Source organism: Vipera berus, assembly GCF_964194415.1.
Source record: "Vipera berus genome assembly, chromosome: 11".
NCBI lineage: Eukaryota > Metazoa > Chordata > Lepidosauria > Squamata > Viperidae > Vipera > Vipera berus.
Window position 1 is genome coordinate 20,340,189 of NC_138214.1, and position 23,427 is coordinate 20,363,615.

At 45.9% G+C, this 23,427-nt stretch overlaps 1 protein-coding gene across 1 annotated transcript; it reads right to left on the reverse strand.

Moving 5' to 3' along the window:
* Positions 1 to 9,584: 9,584 nt before the first annotated feature.
* LOC308672992 (adrenodoxin-like) lies at positions 9,585 to 23,157 on the reverse strand (the record flags this gene model as incomplete). The annotated part of the gene is made up of 4 exons (XM_081336326.1): positions 9,585 to 9,723; positions 10,582 to 10,711; positions 12,979 to 13,103; positions 23,009 to 23,157. 4 exons carry the CDS (start codon positions 23,155 to 23,157, stop codon positions 9,603 to 9,605), a joined length of 525 nt encoding a protein of 174 aa, XP_081192452.1. The 3' UTR covers positions 9,585 to 9,602.
* Between the last annotated feature and the right edge of the window lie 270 nt (positions 23,158 to 23,427).

The following is a 23,427-nucleotide window of genomic DNA, read 5'->3' on the forward strand; positions in this document are numbered from 1 at the left end:
TGGATGCCAGCAGCAGTTTCCTTTGCCCAAGCCAGGGGCAGTTTTCATCATAACATAATGCTGCAGGCAGAAATGCTACTGCAGACAACCAGCAGCAACCCAGAGCCTCCAGGTTCCCATCAAGTATGGCCAGTGACCTCAGGATGCTCAGGCAGGAATGTCACTAACACGTTTGAGGTCAAGGGTGACTATTTACTGGAGACACAACCTAAGGAAACTATTTCAGCACAAGATAGATTTGATGTACTGGATTAGTGTAAAGTTTCTCCTCAAATTGTTGTGACACCATTGTCTTGATTGACAACATGTTGGATAATAGGTTATTTCAAGTTTCCACAAATTCAATTGTTGTTGTTGTTAGCTGCGAAGTCGTGTCCGACCCATCGCGACCCTATGGACAACGTTCCTCCAGGCCTTCCTGTCCTCTACCATCTTCTGGAGTCCATCTAAGCTCACGCCTACTGCTTCAGTGACTCCATCCAGCCACCTCATTCTCTGTCGTCCCCTTCTTCTATTGCCCTCAATCTTTCCCAGCATTAGGCTCTTCTCCAGTGAGTCCTTCCTTCTCATTAGGTGGCCAAAGTATTTGAGTTTTAGCTTCAGGATCTGGCCTTCTAAAGAGCAGTCAGGGTTGATCTCCTCTATGACTGACCGGTTTGATCGCCTTGCAGTCGAAGGGACTCGCAGGAGTCTTCTCCAGCACCATAGTTCAAAGGCTTCAATTCTTTGGCGCTCAGCCTTTCTTATGGTCCAGCTTTCACTGCCATACATTGCAACTGGGAAAACCATAGCCTTGACTATACGCACTTTTGTTGACAGGGTGATGTCTCTGCTTTTTAGTGTGCTGTCTAGATTTGCCATGGCTTTTCTCCCAAGGAGCAAGCGTCTTTTAATTTCTTGGCTACAGTCCCCATCTGCAGTGATCTTGGAGCCCAGGAAAATAAAATCTGTCACTACCTCCATTTCTTCCCCATCTATTTGCCAGGAATTGAGAGGGCCGGATGCCATGATCTTGGTTTTCTTAATGTTTAGTTTCAACCCAAGTTTTGCACTCTCCTTCTTCACTTGCAACAAGAGGCTCTTTACTTCCTCTTCACTTTCTGCCATTAGAGTGGTATCATCTGCATATCTTAGGTTGTTGATGTTCCTTCCGGCAATCTTAATTCCAACTTTGATTCATGTAGCCCTGCCTTTCTCATGATGTGCTCTGCATATAAGTTAAATAGGCAAGGCGACAGTATACAGCCTTGCCGGACTCCTTTCCCCATTTTGAACCAATCAGTGGTTCCATGTCCAGTTCTCACTGTTCTCACTCAAATTCAATAGAAGCTGATATAAACTCTTTTTAACTTGCATATCCATGACCTGCCTGATACTATTTCTCAGAAATTTGCTTATGCCAATGATATCAATCTCACAGCCCAAAGAACCAATTTCAGTGATGCAGAAGGCATTCTTTCTCAGTTGGATGACTATTTCAAACAATGGCACTTCCAACCATGCCTAACGAAAACAGAGGTAGCCACATTCCACCTCAGCAATAAAATACCAGCCTTCAGTGAAGTTCCAGAGCCATATTTTACAATGCAATAGCTCTCATAAGTACCTGGGAAATGAAACTGGATAGATAACTACCCTTCTGGCAACTCCTGGGAAAAACAGCTACAAAATTGAAAAGCTGCAACAATTTATTGAACAGACTGGCAGGACATTCTGGGGTGCTGATGCTAACACCTACGAACAACAGCCTTGGCTTTGGCTTATTTCACAGCTGAATATTGTGCCGGCACCCACACCCAAAGGATCAATGTCCAACTCCACCGGAAACGTGTATCATCTCTGTTACATTGCATCCCACTCCTTTGCACTGGTTACCAGTACTTAGCAGTACTGCCCTATATTAGAAGACCAGAAGCTCTCGTTCAGCTATGGTCAAGGATGCTGAACAACAGGGCCCTCCCTCCCTGTCCACCAGGACAATGCACAGCCCATCACAAGATTGAAATCCCACGTAAGGCCAGCTTGGTAAACAGCCATTACCTTAACCCCTACTCAGCCGAACCCCAAGAACCCCTGGAGAGAGAAATGGTCTAAGGTACCTTCTTATGGACTGGCCATTAGAGCTGGGTCTGATTGGTGGACATGAGCCACCAAGCTGACATATTACAAAGTACCCAAAATTCAGTAAGTATCATTTTGATAAGTTCACCAAAGAAGAATACTGAAAAATATTATCATGTCAATATGGCACAAGCTATATTTGCAGAAGTGCTTAATGTCCTTTCTATTGTTGAATTTAGAAGTCTGCAGTTCTCCCATTTGCCCATATTTGGGGATGTTGTCCCTGCTGCAACTCAGTCCAGTAAACAAAATGTTAATCCTGCATGATCTAATTGGGCATAATGGACTAATATTAATGCTTGGTCATAAAATCTCCTAGAACAACATCAGCTATGAACATATGAATTCTGATGAAGATCAGAACAGGAGTGAATTTTGAATGGCAGTGTGATGAACGCTATTCAAATCATCACTCACAGCAGGGTAACACAAGGCACCTCTGGGCAGTTAATTCTGGAAGGAGAAGGAACTGAGGGGATTTGTGGGGGGGAGAAAGGTCAGGAGGAGCTGGAGGTCTGAGCTGAAGCAAAGCTGCATCCAGTTTTGGTCACCACATTAGTAAAAGGATGTTGAGACTTTGGAAAGAGTACAGAGAAGAGCAATTAAGATGATTAAGGGCCTGGAAACTAAAATGTATGAAGAACAGTTGTAAGAATTGGGTACAGCCAGTCTAAAGAAAAGGAGGACTAGGGATGACACGATAGCAGCAGTCCAGTATTTGATGGGCTGTCAGAAAGAGTGACATGTTTATAGATCAGTGTTTGTCAACCTTGGCCACTTCAAGATATGTGGATTTCCACTCCTTAAAGGTACTACGTCTACATGGAGGGGAATAAGCAGTGGGCTACCCCAAGGTTCTGTTTTAGACCCAGTACTCTGAAATATCTTCATAAATGACTTAGAGAGGGGATAGAAGAGAAATCATTAAATTTGCAGATAACACTAAGTTGGCAGGAACTGCCAACACCCCAGAAGACAAGCTCAAGATCCAGATGGATCTTGACAGACTTGAATGCTGGGCTGTCTCCAACCAATAAAATTTAATATAGAGGGGGAAAAAATAAGGTTTTACACTTAGGCAAAAGAAAAAAAAATCAAAAGTACAAGTACAGATTAGGTGAAACCTTGCTCAATAGCAGTAACTGTGAGAGGGATCTTGGAGTCCTAGTAGACAATCACTTAAACATGAATCAACAATGTGCTGCAGTAGCCAAAAAAATAATGCAATCCTTGGTTGCATAAACAGAAGGATAGTGTCAAGATCACATGAAATATTAGTACCACTTTATAAAACATTAGTAAGATCACATTCTGGAATACTGCATCCAGTTTTGGTCACCACATTAGTAAAAGGATGTTGAGACTTTGGAAAGAGTACAGAGAAGAGCAATTAAGATGATTAAGGGCCTGGAAACTAAAATGTATGAAGAACAGTTGTAAGAATTGGGTACAGCCAGTCTAAAGAAAAGGAGGACTAGGGATGACACGATAGCAGCAGTCCAGTATTTGATGGGCTGTCAGAAAGAGGGGGGGCAACCTGTTCTACAAAGCACCAGAAGGTACTATCTTCTGTGAGAACAATTAATCAGTGGAAGGGCTTGCCTTCAGAAGTTGTGGGTGCTCCATCACTGGAGGCTTTTAAGAAGAGACTGGACAGCCACTTATTTGGAATGGTATAATAGTGTTTCCTGCTTGAGCAGGGCATTGGACTAAAAGATCTCCAAGGTCCCTTCTGTAATGTATTGGTCTTAACTGCTGCAATCAGTTGCACAATGGAGTGACCTTAATTACTCTACTTAAGTGTGAACCAAGAACGTAACACCTTCCAATTCTGTATTCTGTAACATGAAGCCCATACCGGCTGGAGAATCCTGGGAGTTGAGGTCTTAAAGTTGTGAAACAGTATATAAAGATCCTTAGAGCTAGGGAATACTGTACAAGAATGGAAAGGCTACACAGATATTGTACAACCCAGGTAAAATTATTTATAAAACTTAATTCTATTCCTTGCTTAAACAAGATATCTTCCTGACCTTGGCTTTCTGCCTAGCATTGCCCAGATCCAAGCTCATTTCTAGAGCCACCCATTTGCCAGTGAACAGAAGGTTGAAGTCAGAGCAGCTGATAAGGAAGGCTGCCTGGGACCGAAGGGATATTTCAGAATAGCCTGGATGATTTTGCAAAGGGTTCAGGATGGTTGAGCACCAGGAAAGTAAGTGCAGGATATCTTTAGTACAAAATTTTCTGCCTGAGAACACTTTCCTCATGCAAACAGTGTCCGGTATTTGTAAATCTGATTTCCCTTTGCAATTTGAAGGACTACTCCAGAGTAAATTGAAGGACCACCTGGAATACTGACTCTTTGCTGCCCATTCCATGACTTTTGGGCTCCTGACCTCATCCTCTAGAGCAGTGTTTCTCAACCTCGGCAACTTGAAGCAAAGCTAGCTGGGGAATTCTGGGAGTTGAAGTCCACACATCTTCAAGTTGCCAAGGTTGAGAAACACTGCTCTAGAGCAGAGTGCTTCAACCTTTTTGGCTTTGCAGACCAGCAAGGGGAGGGAAGAGGGGATGGTTCCATGTGTGTGGCGGACAAGCACCGAGCGTGTGCAGCTCCATTTGAGTGAACAGCGAGCACACACACATGCTCACCCACTGCTTGTACGAATGTGGGCTTGCCCACTACTTCCAAAAGGCTCAAGACCCAGTAGTCAGCCACAGCCCAGGGGTTGGAAACCCCTGCTCTAATCTGGACTTGGGCTAGGCTGGGCTGGAGCTTCTGGTTATTTTTCTGTGGGTCTCCCTGGCTGCAAAACATCCCTTTGGGAACTTGGAGTATGTAGCTCCTGGACATTTGCTCTTATCCTTGGGACCATAGATATTTGATCCTCTCCCTCCCTTCTATGCACTTATTTTTTCCACTCTTTCACCTCCACCCAGGGAGCGTCTCTTCCTTTTTGCCTTCCCCAGAAGTTCTCTAGTCCTCCTAGTCCAAAACTGTTACTCAGATTGATTCCGGAATGTAAAACTTGGATTTTCAAAACATGGCTGTTGCATTTGCATACTGTACTATGCTAAATTCCTAGCCCTAATGCATCCCATGGCTTAATATAATAACCAAATAATACCTGTAGAGTTTTGAAGGGACCTCCAACCCTCTGCTCAAGCAGAAGACCCAGTATCATTCCAGATAAGTGGCTGTCCAGACTCTTCTTAAAAGCCTCCAGTCCACATAACCACTGAAAAATGGTTGGGTTTCCCACATTTGGAACCACATAACCACCTCAGGGGGGAGTTTTAGCTACTCTAAAATATTGTGTGATCTAATCCCCAGTCTTTGTCCTTCTAGCCAAATGTCTCCCACTCTCCTCCCAACCCCTTCCCCTGCCCTGCTCTTCCAGGTTATTTGAAAATTGGAGGAGACACACTTTCCCCCATTAGCACTGACATCAAAATCAAATTCAAATAATCAAAGGCACATCCCCTCCCTAGGCAGGTCTGCAGATTAGCCTCTCTGACTGATGCACTGTAGGCAGAGGTCAGCCACAGCCCAGGTCTTCAGCTGACCATTTGTCCAGGCATTTGCTCAAGCCAATTCCAATCAGCAGACCTTCAGATTTCAGCAAGGCAGCAAACACAAGACCAGTTGTGACTGTTTGGCAAACTGGGGGATGCGGTTGAAACAGGACCCAACTGTTTGCAGACCTCCCTTTGGCCTCTGCTGAGCCTGGTCCAGAGAGACAAGAATTATTATTTTTAAAATGCTTATTTCTAAATGAAGAGCATAGTTTGATGGCCCTAGTCAAAGTAATTTCTTGGAAACACTAACATAAATAGTACCAAGAAACATTCTGTTTTACAATGATCTATGTTATGTTAAAGAAAAAAACTTCTAATAAAATATATAATAAAAAAACATTTATTTAATCATCCTCAGTGAAATATAAAGTGCCTTGTTATGGCAAAGAGATGTTGATGTGATGGATAAACTTGTCAAATATAAAAACTGCATTTAAAAATAAGTGTTTAGTCCAGAATTTACTATTTGATTACTAAATATTGCCAGTGACATGAAGCTGTACAGAATACAGCCACTCTGATGTCCCTTTACACTCCTAGACCAGGGGTAGGCAACCTTGGCTCTTTTATGACTCATGCACTTCAACTCCCAGAATTCCTAAGCCAGCATGGCTCAGCTTGGAAACCTCTCCCTTTGCCCTCAGCATGGCTGGCTCAGGAATTCTGGGAGTTGAAGTCCACGAGTCATAAAAGAGCCAAGGTGTCAGGACCCACCCCAATCCACATCCCAGGAAAGAACGAACTCTTGAAAAAGAAATGGTCCAACAGGAGCTTTTACTGAAACATGATTGGTAATGGGAATACTAGACAGGATCTGAACTGTGTTACAGTTTGGTGCTTTTTTAAAGAGTCCCCAGGTCGAACCCCCTCCCTCCAAGCCATCTGGTTTGTCCTGGATCAATTTAATTTCAGGTGTCAAATCCTTCCATGGGAAAGAGGGAACTCTAATGTCTTTACGACAATTGCTCCCTTCCTTTAGAATCTAATCGGAGATACAAACCAGATCTCTTCCCCCCCCCCACCTTCCTTTGTTGTTCTCAGTTCAAAGGTTCTCCCCCTGGTCAGCCTCCCAGCAGCCTCCCCTGGTCAGCCTCCCAGCAGTCTGAATACACATCCTCTCTTCTCCTCCTTGGAGAAATGGCAGAATCCAGGGGAAGGTATAAGATTTTAAAAACATACAGATAATTTTATGAATGGGATATAAATGGATTCTGACACAAGGTTGCCTAGCCCTGTCCTAGACTATCCACATCTCTACAGGTTCAAGGATTTTTTTTTGAAAAAAATCTGATTAATTACTGTGAGAAACAATTATCCTGGCAATTGGCAAGCTAAAACAGCAGTGGAAATTTCTCAGGGATGCTTCAAAAGTGCTTCTAGTATTGTGCAGTATAAGATTTGATACAGGGTGGAGATTTACTATATGCTGTATATAGTTTCATCTTATACAGTTTCACAAAGGTGAAAAGTCCTGACATCAGTAATTGGTTCAATTTACAGTAGTGTAAATTTACTCAGTGTGGAGTTTTGATTGCCTTTCCTGGACAGCCTTCACTATAGAGAGTTGCATTTGACCATCTGACAATTGCTAGATACCATTTTTGTTTGTTTTGAAAGTTTTTATTTCTAAATTTCCAATACAACTACAACCAAACAAAGTTATAACTAGTAGCCAACACGGGTTTGTTAAAAACAAATCATGCCAAACCAATCTTATTTCATTCTTTGATAAAGCGAAATGCTGTGGACATAGTATACTTAGATTTCAGTAAGGCATTTGACATAGTAAATCACAAGCTGCTGTTTAGTAAGCTAGAAAAAGGTGGGATAGACAACATCGCCACCAGATGGATCTGTAGATGGCTGACAAACCATACTCAATGAGTAATCATCAATGGTACTACATCCACATGGAGAGAAGTAAGCAATGGGGTACCACAAGACTCCGTCTTAGGACCAGGACTCTTCAGTATCTTCATTAATGACTTAGATGAGGGAACAGAAGAGGAACTCATCAAATTTGCAGATGACACTAAAGTGGCAGGAATAGCCAACACCCCAGAAGACAAACTCAGAATCCAAAAAGATCTTGACAAACTTGAACAATGGGCCCTATCCAATAAAATGAATTTTAGTGTGGAGAAAAGCAAAGTTAAAAATCAAAGGTATAAGTACAGATTAGGTGAGCCCTGGCTCAAAAACAGTAACTGTGAGAGGGACATTGGAGTCCTAGTGGACAATCACTTGACTATGAGCCAGCAGTGTGCAGCAGCAGCCAAAAAAACTAATACAATCCTGGGCTGTATAAACAGAGGCATAGAGTCAAGATCACGTGAAGTACTGCTTTATAAAACCCTAGTAAGACCACACCTGGAATACTGCTTCCAGTTTTGGTCACCATACTACAAAAAAGATCTTGAGACTTTGGAAAAAATTCAGAGAAGAGCTGCTAAGATGATCGAAGGCCTGGAGACTAAAACATATGAAGAACAGCTGCAGGCATTGGTTTGGCTAGTCTAAAGAAAAGAAGAAATAAGGGTGACATTAGCATTCCAGTATTTGAGGGGCTGTTACAAAGAAGAGGGGGTTAAATTATTCTCTAAAGCACCAGAAGGCAGGAGAAGAAACAATGGTTGGAAACTGGTCAAAGAGAGAAGCAACATGGAATTAAGGAGATACTTCCTAACAGTGAGCACAATTAACCAGTGGAACTTGCCTTCCAAAATCATGGGTGTTCCATCACTGGAGGTTTTTAGGAAGAGGCTGGACAGTGGCTGGTCCTCCAAGTCCTATTCTATTCTATTCTATTCTATTCTATTCTATTCTATTCTATTCTATTCTATTCTATTCTATTCTATTCTATTCTATTCTATTCTATTCTATTCTATTCTATTCTATTCTATTCTATTCTATTCTATTCTATTCATGTTTGACATGAGTAGCAGTAAAGGGGAAATTCTTTCAAATACACTTTGTGAATGTGCACAATAAAATGCATGTGCGGAGAAATAATCCACTGTGAAAACCAGAGCAACAGGCTTCATAGTCAGGAACAGACCCTAATCACAGCTGCATCTCTCTAACTTCACATCCATGGAATTCCACGTTTGTCTTCTCCAAGAGATCACTTCAAATGGGGATTGGCCTCCAGTCTAGAAGAGCCAATGCTTGGTGACCTTAGTGGGAGGGAAATCTCCAGGGCACCACGGTGCCAAAGTGCAAAGATGGGTCCTGTGATCCGGCCCATTGGGCTTGACTTTGTTTTCGCTGGCTCAGTTGGGGTGAGTTCTGCTTCTCCTCTGCTTCATGGAACAGCCACCGGGGGGGGGGGAGGGAGGAAGGGGACCTCCAAGTAAGAGCATATCCCAGCCCATTCAGAGGGAATAAATGTAGCCCCTGACTGATGAGCTTGGAATAGGATGCTACTTTGGGACTTCACAAACTTCCCCCCCCCCATCAATTTTATTAAGCCAAAAAGAAACTTTCTTGGAAGCAACCGACATACAGCTCTCTCTCTCCCTCCCTCCCTCCCTCCCTCTCTCTTGCAGAAGTGAGCACCACAGATCACTGATTTTTCATCCCAATTCAGGTTTGTTGCTTGAGGCTACAGTTTCTGAGCACAGAACCCCTTTCAGGAGCTGGCCTGGCACAACAGCCTAAATGGAGCTGTGTTTCACATGGTTAAGTTGTTAGGATGATCCAGTGATTCTTTCCATGTATAATCTGAACTAAGCTATCATATTAAGCCACCATATGCTTGAATTTGTTGGGCACAGCAAGTTATGTAACTCAGAAATGGGGTTTGGTTGGTTTAGGGTGCTTCCTTTCAGTGTGGAAAGTAAGGGCCTCCCTTCTTTTAACAGGGTCAGGATAATATTTGCAGGGCGTGTCATGTGCTTTGACTACTGTTTCTTTTGCTTCTCCACTTCCAATTCTCTCCTGATGTCTGAGACCTCCGTGGGCACCTGGACAGTCAGGCCATCCATCCATTTCTTCACACACACCTGGCAACCAAGACGAGATCTGAAAAGCAGATGCAAACATCTAGATTTTGGCGTCACTTTCTTAGCCAGGTTTACCCACTGCATGAGTAGGGCAGAAGGCAGGACCTCTGCCATTCCTTGTGAGCCCAGTCCTTAGATGCAGTCAAAATGCCACTTGAGGCTAAGGACACAGTGGGAGCTGAGAATGACAACCAAAATCGAAATCCAAAAGATTCTATAAAGGGATACGGTTAAGACGCTGGGCTCATTGGCTGGAAAGTCAGCAGTCCAGGTTCAAGACCCAAGCGCCACACAATGAAGTGAGTTCCCATCCTTGCCCCAGCTCTTGCCCACCTAGTACAGTAGTTTGAAAGCATGCAAATGTGAGTAGATAAATAGGCACCACCTTGGTGGGAAGATAAGAATGCTCTGGGACATCAGGCTGGCCACATGACTGTGGAAATGTCTTCGGACAATGCTGGCTCCATGGCCTTGAAATGGAGATGAGCTGCACCCCCTATAGTTGGCAATGACTGGGGGGGGGATTTTAAAATCTGCAGGCACTCCATTTCCTTTACCTTTACCCTATAAAGGGATGCCCAAGGCAAATTGGTCCAGGAAACGAGCATTTCTCTTCTCTACATAATTATGCTGCCACTTATGCGAAGCTGGGCAGGATCCTCAATGACGCCTTCTCAAATCTTTTTCTGACTGTGGCAAACTGACTGACATCTACAGAACATGCTCCACAGAAAGGAGTCCTTGGAGTCAGGTAGATGAGCAGCTTGCATTCTTCTCTTAATTTAAAAATGACCAGAGTGCAGAGTGGGAAGCAGCTGAATGCCCCCCCATTCCCCCCCTGCACTCAGAGCAGGGAAGGGGCAGCCGGGATGCTTACGTGTCAGTCAGTCCGTAGGCCAAGTCCAGCATGTCCAGCTCATCATCACTGATCTCACCCAGTTGTTGAAATGCTGCTTTCTCAAAGATTAGATGGCAAGTGGAGCAGGCCAGGGTGCCTTCACACGCCCCTGCGGGAGAAAAGAGGCTGCCATTGGCAGAAGCCATGCAAGGCTCGCTTTGTGGCTGTACAGAGGTGCCTGCATGCTATAAACTCAGGAGATCAACCAAAAATTAAAGCATCAGCTTCCCACCCTCAATTTTACAAAGCACCAATGAAAGCAAATGGTGTTGTGTTGCAAAAACCAGTCACAAAATGGCCCCATCACCACAGCAGCTGATGAGAAGCGTCCTTTGACCGGAAGAAGAAGGAGCTAGTGATAGTGGCCAATATTTGTAGCTCAGGCATAGGATGACGGTGGAGGTTTGTTTTCTGAGCTTGTGGGTTGGTTTCTGAAGGTTTCATTACCAGGCTAGGTAACATCTACAGCGGAAGAAGGAGCTGCTCAGATATTTCAACCCCCAGAGCTGAAAGGTTTGTGACCCCCAGAGGCTTGGACTTTGTAGGACCCAGTTTGCTGCCATCTCCTGGTTAATCTTCTTTACTGCAATGTGATACTCTCTCGTTTGTGGAGTTCCTCAGGGGTCGGTCCTCTCTCCCCTCCTGTTCAACATCTATATGAAGCCGCTGAACAACTTTTTCTTTCCACCCCGAACCAACCCAGTGATGACCTCAACGTGATGTCCCGTTGCCTGGAGGCGGTCTGGGTTTGGATGGGGAGAAACAGGCTTCGTCTCAACCCTGCCAAACTGAGTGGCTGTATGTACCGGCATCTCGGGTTAACCAGTTTGTTCCATCATTAAGGATGGGGGGTGAGGTGTTGATAGGGCTCACAACTTGGGTGTCCTCCTGGACTCACGGCTCAGCTTTGAAGATCATATAGGAGCCGTGACCAGGGGGGCTTTTGCCCAGGTTCGCCTGGTGTGCCTATCTGGACCGAGATGCCCTACGCACAGTCATCCATGTGCAGTAGTCCCGGTTAGACTACTGCAACGCTCTCTACATGGGGCTGCCCTTGAGGACCACTCGGAGGCTTCAACTGGTGCAGAATGCAGCCGTGCGAGTTGTGATGGGAGTTCCCCGATACTCCCGTGTAACACCTCTTCTCCACGAGCTGCATTGGCTTCCGGTTGCCTTCCAAGTGAGATTCAAGGTGCTGGTGATGACCTATAAAGCCCTAAATGGCTTGGGTCCGGATTATCTGAGGGAACACCTGCTGCCGGCATCAACTTCCCATCGTCCTGTGCGCTCCCACAGGGAGGGCCTTCTTAGGGTACCACCGGTGAAGGATTGACGGCGGGTGACTCCCAGAGAGAGGGCCTTCTATGTGGGCGCGCCTGACCTCTGGAACCAACTTCCGATGGAACTTAGGACTGCCTCCGACCTCCGCTCATTCCGCTGGGACCTGAAAACTTGGCTCTTTGAGCTGTCGGGCCTAGAATGAGGGGTTTTAATTGGGTTTTAATGTTTTAATTTTTTTAAATTTTGGGCTCTAAATTCAATTAATTGTTTTAATTAACTGTTTTAAATCTTCTAATTTTTGTATGGTATGATTTTAACTGCCCTGTAAACCACCCTGAGTCCTACAGGAATAGGGCGGTATATAAATCAAAATAATAAATAAATAATAAATAAATACTCTCCCTCCCACTCCCTCCTTCTGTCCTTCCTACCTTCCTTTTTGCATTCTAGCAGGAAAAGAAAAAGATGCTCAGTACAACTTTATTTTTTTTTCATTTCTTTCACTGTAATTTCTTTGTTTAATTGTTGTGAGCTGCTCACAATTGTTGAGAATCAAGCAGTATACAAATTTAATCATTAATAATATCTGTAAGCAAAACCAAATGATGCAAACTTTCAAGAGAGCCAGTTTGGTCTGGTGGTTAAGACACCAGATTAGAAACGGAGACAGTGAGTTCTAGTTCCACCTTGGGCATGAAAGCCGTCTGGGTGACTCTGGGGCAATCTCTCTCTCTCTCTCTCTCAGCAGAACTTATCTCACAAAGTTTTTGTAGGGAAAATAGGAGAAGGAAGGAGTATTTGGGATGTTCACAACCTTGAATTATTAAGAAAAATAATAAAGGCAGAATACAAATAAATAAATATATCTAGGCTTAGGAAGAAAATGCAGAATGTTCAAACTGTGAGTGTTAACTGTATCCAGTGCTCTTAGTTCGCCTTGCTGGTGTGTCCCAGAAAAATGAGACGAGGTACATATCTCAGGATGTGTTTTGTTGCCTAGACCATTCTGTAAAACAATCTTGCCAACTCCTAAAATAACAGATTATTGGTAACCAATAAAGTCTGAAGAGAGAAAGGCAGGATCTCACCACTAACCAAAGCCACTGATGTTAATATTTTGATTTATCACAACCTCCAGCAGACTCTCCCCTTCTTTGGCGTTGACTGAGTATTTCTCTCCATCCCGGTCAATAAAATGTAGCCTCACTTTGTCCATAGAGCTGCATGGAGAAAGAAGAAGCACAACATCTGTTCAGAGAGAGCTCAGATTGCTCCCAAGTGCCAAGTGACAATCAAAGAAGCTGCAGGTAAAAACTGCCATTCACATTGGTCAAAAGTCAAAAGCATTCCTAATCTTTTGTGTTGGCTGCTTGGAACCAAGCTAAAAATGTGGAGGTGGTCAGTTAGCTCTGGGCCCAGAGCCATTGAGGTGCCTTTACGCTCAGCATTGTGCAGCCACAAGGAAGGTCTCCACCACTGGAGGTTTTCAAGAAAAGACTCCTGCTTGAGCAGGGGGTTGGACTAGAAGACCTCCAAGGTCTCTTCCAACCTATTATTCTATGTTCTATGTCTCCAGCTTTCCTGATCACAAAACATGGAACAACATTCTAACTTGGGCCATCAAAAGCAATGGAGCACTTTTCCATGTCCCACACCCCTATTCTTAGAATTTTCAGGGCAAGAACGGTTTGTGCCCTCTGAAGGGCAAAAAACAAAGACCCAGGACCCCAAAATTCATCTTTGAATTATACATTGGACTTTGGGCATGTCCACTAGGGAATTGGGCAGATCAGATTTCTAGTGAATTACATTACACAATGTCAACTATGATATACTATGAGAAATTCACGATGGTGACGCGGCCCACATGAGCAAAAGCTGCTTCTCTGTTTCTGCAAAAAAATCTCTGTGAGGAATTCAGCGGGAGTCCCTCAGAACTTGGTATTTGTCCTCTGCTATTTCAGCTCTTCATCCATCTCTAAACTTCTGATGGCCTCTTGGATATTTCTGCTTGGAAATTTTAGTATCACCACGTATGACTCATCTCGTTTTGTCTCTCTCGGCTACAACATTTTCTGGTTTATCCTATTCATTGTTATCATTGCCGTTCAGCCTCCTGAAGAGCAAATGACCTTTACTTTTCCCTTTCCAATGCTCATTGCTCTCTGTGTCTTCAGCTCTTCTGTGACGTCTTGTGACCATTTCCACAATAGTTGCATATGAATTGAATCAGAGAACTTGTCAGGAGTGGATGTGGATGTTTTTACTTATGTTTGCTCCTAGAAAATATCTATAGGAGGATGAATCTTTGTTGATTAGCCCAATCAATTTCTATTTTTCCCCTGGAGGAAATGGAATGGTGGGAAAAGTAATGTGTTTTTGAAAATGTACATAATGTCCAAAGGGGGTGAATTTTTCTTCATTTTCATGGCAAGAATGTTCTGTGTGTTCAGAAGGGCATCATGATCAGAAGCTGATTCTTGTCAACTTGCATTCTTGGAATTGCTGTAACCACACAACATTGCATGGATGTTAGAACATTCCAAGAAGTGCTGGAAGAAGTTGCCTCTGGGGAACGCTCTGCATGGTTGTCAACATATATGATATTTTGCTTGTGAAAAAGGAGAAATTAGGCTGATCCATAATTGGCAGACCAACCGCACTCAGTGTGTAGCCCTCAATGGAACTACATCTACATGGAGAGAACCATGCAGTGGGTACCTCAAGGTTCTGTGCCTTCAACATTTTCATAAATGATCTAGATGAGGGAATAAAAGGTTAGTTCATCAAATCTGTGGATGATACCAAGCTGGGGGGAATTGGTAATACTTTGGAAGACTGATTTAAGATTCAGAAGGATCTCGACAGATTTGAAAATTGGGCCCCATCTAACAAAATACAATTCAGTGTGGAGAAAAGTAAGGCCCTGCAAAAGTAAGGCAAGAAACACCAAATGCACAGGTACAGAACAGTTGGGACTTGGTTCAACAGTAGTAACTGTGAAAAGGCTCTAGGTGTCCTAGGGGAAATGATAGTGAGATCACACTTAGAATACTACATCCAATTCTGCTCACCATGATGCAGAAATGGTGTGCAGAGAAGAGCAACAAAGATAACAATGGGTCTTGCCTCTGTCTTGATTTTTCCTGTTCACTCAATAGTCTCCTCATTGGGAGGAGAGAAGCTAAGTGCATTCATTGCATAGATTTTGACCACTGGACATTCTCAAGACTTGGGTTTGCTATATTGTCTGGAAGAATGTCCATATCAAGAAATCATTCTCCCTTTGTGGTTTTTCCATTTCTTTATGTCAAAGACCATGGATCACTTTCCCCACAGCCCCAAAAGGCAAGCAGTGTTCAGTGGCTACTCCTTCTTTACTGCTGGCTGGTTTTGGGTACAAAAACAATTTCACTGAAACTCATTATTAAAGGAACTCAGAAAGTTGTTATCATCTATTCCATTCTTACATATAGTATGCTATAATATTAAATAGGAACACATTGAAGGATATTTCCTCTTGATGACGGGCCCAATTGTTGGGACCCACAGAGATGGTCAGGTATGGATTGGGGTCTCCAGTTTATTGTTAGGAAGAGACCCCTGATCTGTTTTTTAGCAAAAATTTTTAAGGGGTTAAGGGGGAGGGCCAGGTCCAGGATTGATCGCGCAGGGGGGGAGCAGGGGTCGGTTGCCTCCGGAGCTCTGGAGCGGGTTGTGGGACTACCTATTCCCACGACATTAGGGAATGGCAGCAGGTGTAAGAACAGAGGGCCATATCGATATCCGGGAGGGCATCCCCGCTATTTACAAGCGGTGAGGCGCTCCGACCCTCTGCTTTCGCCCCGAGGTCCCGGGAGCGAGGATGTGCAGCCACCTGAGCTCCGGCTGGTGTACTTGAACGCCAGGTCCGTTGTTAATAAGGCTCCTCTTGTCCGGGAACTGGTTGAGGGTGAGCATGCGGACCTGGCTTGCATCACGGAGACTTGGCTGGGCCCAGAGGGTGGTATTCCTCTGGTTGATCTTTGCCCACCAGGTTTCCAGGTGCTACACCGGCCTCGGGCTCAGGGTAGGGGCGGGGGAGTGGCGGTAGATATGAGGGAGACCTTGTGTCCGCGGGAGACCACCGTTCCTCAGATAGTCGGGTGTGAGTCTCTCTTCCTGAGATGTGGTTTTGGGACGCAGTTGGGCTTGCTGCTGGTGTACCTTTCGCCTAGTCATGCAGCAGCAGCCCTGCCTGAGCTTCTCAACATCCTCTCAGGGTTGGTGACTGAGTTCCCCAAACTCATAGTTTTGGGTGACTTCAATCTACCATCCCTGGGAGGTTCATCTGAGTTAGCTCGGGAGTTCATGGCTTCCATGACGGCCATGGACCTGACGCAAGTAATTCATGGACTGACTCATGAGGGAGGCCACACCCTTGACTTGGTTTTCTTATCTGGACGGTGGTTAGATGATCTTGGTGGGGGCTCCCCAATTGTTATGCCCCTGTCATGGACCGATCATCATCTCCTGCGGATGGTCTTCCGTTTTGCCACTCCCCGCCGTGGGTGTGTGGAGCCAATTAGATGGTACCGCCCCAGGTGCTTAATTGACCCTGATAGGTTCCAGGCAGCGCTGGGACCCCCACCTGCCTCTGTCGCTCACAACTCGGCGAATGCCTTAGTGGAAGCCTGGGAAAGGGCAGCCACGGAGGCACTTGACCGAGTTGTACCCTTGCGGCCCCTGACTTGGCACAGATCCCAGCGAGCTCCATGGTTCTCCATGGAGCTCCGGGAGATGAAGCGTCGGAGATGGGGCCTAGAGAGCTGTTGGAGGTCCAGCCGATCCGAATCTGACCGATTGCGACTAAGAACCTATATGAGGTCTTATCTCGCAGCGATAAGGGCGGCGAGGTCTAACCACTTTGCTACCCTTATCGCGTCCGCAGATAACCGCCCGGCCGCCCTGTTTAGGGTGACCCGCTCCCTCCTTAATCAGGAGGTGAGGGAGGAACCCTTGCAGGGTCGTGCCAAGGAATTTAGTCAACATCTGTCGGACAAAATCGCTTGGATTCGGACCGGTCTGGACTCCGACTGGGCAGAGTCTGACGATCAGGACACGGGCGGTCTTGTCGATATTATCTGGGAGGAGTTTGATTCTGTGACTCCAGAGGAAGTGGACAGGATTATGGGGAGGTTGAGCTCCACCACATGTTTATTGGACCCGTGCCCTTCCTGGCTGGTTTATGCGGCTCGGGAGGGGACACGAGGCTAGTTCCAGGCAGTCATATCTGCCTCTTTGAGTGAGGGCAGTTTCCCTGCCGTCTTGAAGGAGGCGGTGGTGAGACCTCTCCTCAAGAAGCCTGCCTTGGACCCAGCTGTGTTAAATAACTTTTGTCTGGTCTCCAACCTTCGCTTTCTTGCGAAGGTTGTTGAGAGTGTGGTGGCGCATCAGCTCCCTCTGGTCCTGGATGAAGCGGATTATCTAGACCTGTACCAATCGGGTTTCAGGCCCAGGCACAGCACGGAGATGGCATTGGTCGCTCTGGTGAATGATCTCTGGAGGGCCCGGAACAGGGGACATTCCTCTGTCCTAGTCCTATTAGACCTCTCAGCGGCGTTCGATACCATCGACCATGGTATCTTGCTGCGGCGTCTCAGGGGATTGGGAGTGGGAGGCACAGTCTTTCAGTGGTTCTCCTCCTATCTCCTGGGACGTTCGCAGTCGGTGTTGGCAGGGGGGCAGAGGTCGACCTCGAGGCCTCTCGCTTGTGGAGTCCCTCAGGGGTCGGTCCTCTCGCCTCTCCTGTTCAACATCTATATGAAACCGCTGGGTGAGATCATTCGTGGTTTCGGGGTGGGGTATCATCAGTATGCTGATGATACCCAACTTTTTCTTTCGACCCCAAACTACCCCAGTGATGCCCTCGACGTGATGTCCCGTTGCCTGGAAGCAGTTCGGGTCTGGATGGGGAGGAACAGATTTCAACTCAACCCCGACAAGACTGAGTGGCTGTGCGTACCGGCATCCCGGGATATTCAGAATATCCCATCTCTTTCTATGGGGGGTGAGCTATTACCCACCGTAGATAGGGCTCGCAACTTGGGAGTCCTCCTAGATTCACGGCTTACTTTGGAAGATCACATAGTGGCCGTGACTAGGGGGGCCTTCGGCCAGGTTCGCCTGGTACGCCAGTTGTGGCCCTATCTAGACCGGGATGCCCTGCGTACGGTCACTCATGCGCTCGTGACCTCTCGTTTGGACTACTGCAACGCTCTCTACATGGGGCTGCCCTTGAAGACCACTCGGAGGCTCCAACTGGTACAGAATGCAGCCGCGAGAGTTGTGTTGGGAGTCTCCCGATACTCCCATGTTACACCTCTGCTCCGCGAGCTGCATTGGCTCCCAGTTGTCTTCCGGGTGAGGTTCAAGGTGCTGGTATTGACCTACAAAGCCCTACATGGCATGGGTCCAGAATACCTTGGGGAGCACCTGCGGCCGGCATCAACTTCCCTCCGCCCAATACGCTCCCACAGAGAGGGTCTCCTCAGGGTGCCACCGGTCAAAGAATGCCGACTGGTGGCCCCCAGGGGGAGGGCGTTCTCTGTGGGCGCGCCGGATTTATGGAACCGTCTTCCGGTTGAGCTCCGGATGGCGCCCGACCTTCGCTCCTTCCGGCGCGATCTAAAGACGTATCTTTTTGAACAAGCTGGCCTGGCCTGATGGGAGGGGGTTGGGTTTTTATTACTTTTAAATGCATTTTAATCTATCTAAGAGTTCTGGGCACTTGTTTAATCTTTTTTAATTTTTGTATTCTGTCTTTTTAACATGTATTGCCCTGTTCACCGCCCTGAGTCCTTCGGGAGAAGGGCGGTATACAAATAAAATTAATAATAATAATAATATTGTGATGGAATGATTTTAGACTCTTCTAGCCCCTGAAAAACATGGCTTTTTTTGCCATAACTCTGTTGATGGGCCACGGTCATCCCTCCCTTTGTCTGGGGTCCTGTTCTTTTGTGCTTAGGTCATCCCACTCCCAGGCCAGAGCATCTGGGCTCTTTCACGGGGACTTCCTTTACACAGCCCCTTCCAACTGCATAGCAGAGCTTTCTGTATCTTGCACTTTCAGCCCAAGCGCTCAAGGGACAGAGAGGAAGCCCCAGTCTAAGCCAGGCCTGTTGTGGGAGATGCTCTGATTGCGATTATCAAAGGGATAATTGTTTCCTCTGCACCCATTTGCTCCTCTGTATCTCATCCAAACATGTCAGGCTATAAGTCCCGGCTGTCCTTCCTCATGGAGCCACTGGCAAGATGGAGAATGTTTGGGAAGGCCACTGCAAGCAACAGCTTCACATTTCTCATTTTGATGGCATTGCAGATGCTTCCAAGGTTTTTCTCAGTAGTCAAAAACAAATTTCCAAGACACACTTCTTCAAGGACTCTCATAACGAATTGCAAAAAATTAGGGATGGCAGCAAAGAAATAGAGTTTTCTATTTTTCTTTGTTGCCATTTAGTGGTCATTCAGATCTGTGCAGCCCAAATCTGCTTGTCCTGAACTTCCAAAATTCCCTGTCTTACCCCAGAGAGTCTCTGAAGAAGCAGATCCCAATGGAATTGGAGTGTACTGCCTTCTAGTCTTGATTTATCATTTCTGGCAGGAACAAAAAGTCTTCATTTAGGAGGGAGCAATGTTGACCTAAGCAAGAGCTGAAATTGCCACACCATCTCTGCTTATGAAGAAGATCTTTGTGACTCAAATAATGATCATTAGAATGCAGAAAGCCCTTGGGGATAGGTCTGTAGAAAACACTCAGATGCATGGAGAAAATATTATACAAAAGCTTCTCTTGAGCCCAAAAATGCATATTCATTACATGCAGAAAGTGGCAACAGGGTTGAGCAAAGCCCTATTAATATGCACCAGCTTGGAAGTCGGCATCCTGAGCTCAGAGGGCTACAAGCTGCAATCAAATCTATTCTGGGAAGCCTACAGGCATCTCCATCAGGCCTGCTTGGTCAGTTCTTTCCCATCATCTTTTTGCAGAGGATTTAATGCACAGATGCCATTCTCCAGGATTGTAACAAACTCTTTTGATGCCCAGGACTGGCATTTTTAAAAAAAGGTAAAGGAGTCCTTGCAGATTTTATTCTGCTAGTCATTACCGATTCTAGGGGATGCTGCTCATGTCCATTTCAAAGCCATAGAGCCAGCGCTGTCCAAAGACATTTCCACTGTCATGTGGCTAGCGTGATGTCCTGGAGTGTATGTTCCCACTGAAGTGGTACCTATTTATCTACTTGCATTTGCATGCTTTCTAGCTGCTAGGGTGAGGACAGGGAGCTCACCCCGTCATGTGGCACTTGGGTTGCCAACTTTCCTGCTGACAAGCCCAGTGTCTTAACCACTCAGCCACCATGCTACCCTATTAACATAGAAGATTTTTTTTAAAAAAAAAATCCTTGCAAGCATTGTAGAGTTTTCCCACTGATCATCCTGTGGAATGCCTGCAACTCCTAGAACACCAAGCCGTTCTGGGAGACAGAATTCTGGCCATCATAGTCTGAAAGCAGCTAGTCCAGAGGAGCTTGCTGGGGCAATCAAACTGCACGTGGAGTACAGACTTCTGTGTTCTTTTAAATTGTCATATGCTGACACCACATTCATTTTTCTTTAGTGCAGTTTGGCCTGTCAAAAATTGTTCCAGCAGTTTCCCACCATTCAAATTTCCCTCAGTGCAACTGAATATTTGCCCAGTTCAATGTCCGGTTTGGCCATTTGGCCTGAGCTGCATCAGAGATACTTGGCTGCTGAGCAGGAACTCAGGAAGACAGCAAAGAAATGGCAACAACCATTTACCATCTGCAAATAATTTAGCTCTGAGAGATTAAAAAAAAAGACACCAATATTGACATCAGGGCAAAATGGCTCAGAGCCAAAGAAAGGCAAGCTGAGCTTCCACAGGAAACAGGGCTGGGGCGGGGAGCCTGAACTAGAAGCATCTTTGCTGGGATTGTGTTGCAGGGGCATCAGATGGAAAAGACAATCTCTTACCTTTTCCAAACTTTAACCTGCTATCCCACCTACCTGTTCTTTATTGTCAGAGGATTCTGTACAGGTGGGATGCTTAACCAGACACCTAAGACCAAAAGTGACCCCTCCCCAGGGTGTTCCCACCTCAAACTGGGAGAGAAGGATAAAAGCCTGAAATACATGGACAGTAATAAAGTTGCCTGTGTCTAATTACATTGATATACACACCACAAACATATACATTTCCTAAGCCATGACTTCTTCTCCACGGTATATTTGAAATAATACAAAGGGGCTGAGTAACACTACATACTAAGCCAAATGCATAATTATGACTTTCTGAAATTAAAAATCAGGGCATTATGCAGTTTGTTTGGTTTTGGGTTTAATGTGAAATGTGAAAAATTGTAGCTTCTGATTAAAACAATCCATGGCTTATTGCAATGGTGGTTCAGACTCAACGCTACTGCATATCAGCAGTCACAGGTAGGAAGATCAAGCTGGGCCCCACTTGGGAAGGCAAAGTGTTGCCTTGGGAAAATGGAGTGGAAGCTGTGGGTTAAAAGACCTTGATGTCAGCAGCGGTTCTGGTGGCACCTTGGAAGGCTTCCCTTCAAGGTTTGTTTTCAAGATAAGTTGCACAACCTTGGGGTGACTTCTGCCTTGACTTCTTCAGTTCCTCAGAAGCTACAGCCTTGGGAAGGACCATCCCATGCTGTGAAAGGAGGCTCCTTCCTGGGCTGCTTACTCAAGTCCTCAAATGCTGTGTTACTTTGCTGCCCTTTCAGTCATAATGCAAGTCTGCAAGGTTTGTGAACTGACAAGCCAACAAAGTTTTAATCCCCCATCAGGGCTTGTGTGCCCTGAAGAAGTCCCAGGAGGGGCTTTTCTGGCCTCTGGATAAGCCAAGAGAGACACATTTATCAGTTTCCCAGTGCAGCTTTCTGCCCCTGGAGTTCTATCCTAGCTTCCTTCAGAAGGTCAAGGTGATGTGCGTAGCCCTCCCTCCCTCCTCCTCCTCCTCTTCCGCGGAGCAACCCTCACTCTGAGAGGGAGGAACTGGCTGAAAGCCATCCTGGGAAATTTTGGGGCCCAGGCCTCTCTTAAAGCGGGCCCTCCCTATTCCTAGCCCTATACTTTCAGGACTCCCCACCCTGGTTGTCCAAAATGTTCTGCCAGCAGTGAAGAAAGGACTTTGAACAGGCCATTGTTCTGAGGCTGATGGAGCTGGAAAGGTAAGCCTTGAACAAGGAGATGCAAAAGAAGGAAGAAAGTTCTGGGACACAAGAATGAGAGTCAAAGTTTGCAATTTAGATGGGGAGGAAATGCAGGTGTTGAGCCAAGCTAGCCAAGGGAATCTTATCTTCTACTGTAGGTTTGAAGGAATTAATCCTTACTTAGATTCAAATAGTAACAGCAAGACTTATATACCGCTTCAGTGCTTTACAGCCCTAAGCGGTTTACAGAGCCAGCATTTTGCCCCCAACAATTTGGGTCCTCTTTTTACTGACCTCGGCTGAGTCAACCATGAGCCAGTCAAGATCGAACTCCTGGCTGTGAGCAGAGTCAGCCTGCAATCCTGCACATTCCAACTGCTGGGCCACCAGGGCTCCTGGTCAAATGCAATGCTCCTCTTCAACAGTTCCTTTAGGGGATAGCATCATGTTCACAAGAAGTGATAGTACTGCTTTATATTATGCTAGTGAGGCCTCATTTGGAATATTGCTTCCAGTTCTAGTCACAATACAAAAAAAAGATGTTGAGACTTTAAAAAAGAATGCAAAGAAGAGCAATAAAGATGATAAGGAATCTGGAGGCTAAATCGTATGAGGCACAGTTGAGGAAGCTGGGAATGGAGACTAGATTAGGGGGAACATGCAAAGAAGAGGGGACTAATTTATTCTCCAAAGCACCTGAAGGCAGAACGAGAAACAATGGATGGAAACTAATCAAGGAGAGAACAAACCTAGAAATAAGGAGAAATTTCCTAACAGTGAGAATAATTAACCAGTGGAATGGCTTGCCTCCAGAAGTTATGGAGCTTCCACTCTCCATTTTGCAGAGCCTCAGAACCCCCCCCCCCAAAAAAAAATAAGATGATCCTTACCCCTGGTCTGTGCTCTTCGGTTTCGTGCTGTCACTGAAGCATTTCCCCAACTCCAAGATGCCCATTGCCAGCCTGGGACTTCTCCCCCTCACAGCTGTGTGTCCAGAGGTGCCAAGGCAGAGGAGCTTGGCGATGCACTGAGCCAGCATGTTGTGTTGTATTGCTGCTGAGCTTCAAGGTTTGCAGAGCAGACACCCCCGCGGCAGAAGAAATATAAGGCTGAGGCCAAGGGGGCTGAGCTGCCACAACCTCCGGGTGAGGAGGGTGGGAGGGAGCCCCATCTGCCCAGCCCACCGGGGGGGGGGGTTGCTGGGAAGGCGGAGGTAAGCCAACCTCAACCCCTGGGGCAGAATGGCTTTGGGTTATGAGCAACACCATCAGAGCAACAGGCCTATTTCCACCAAGAAATGTCATATAGA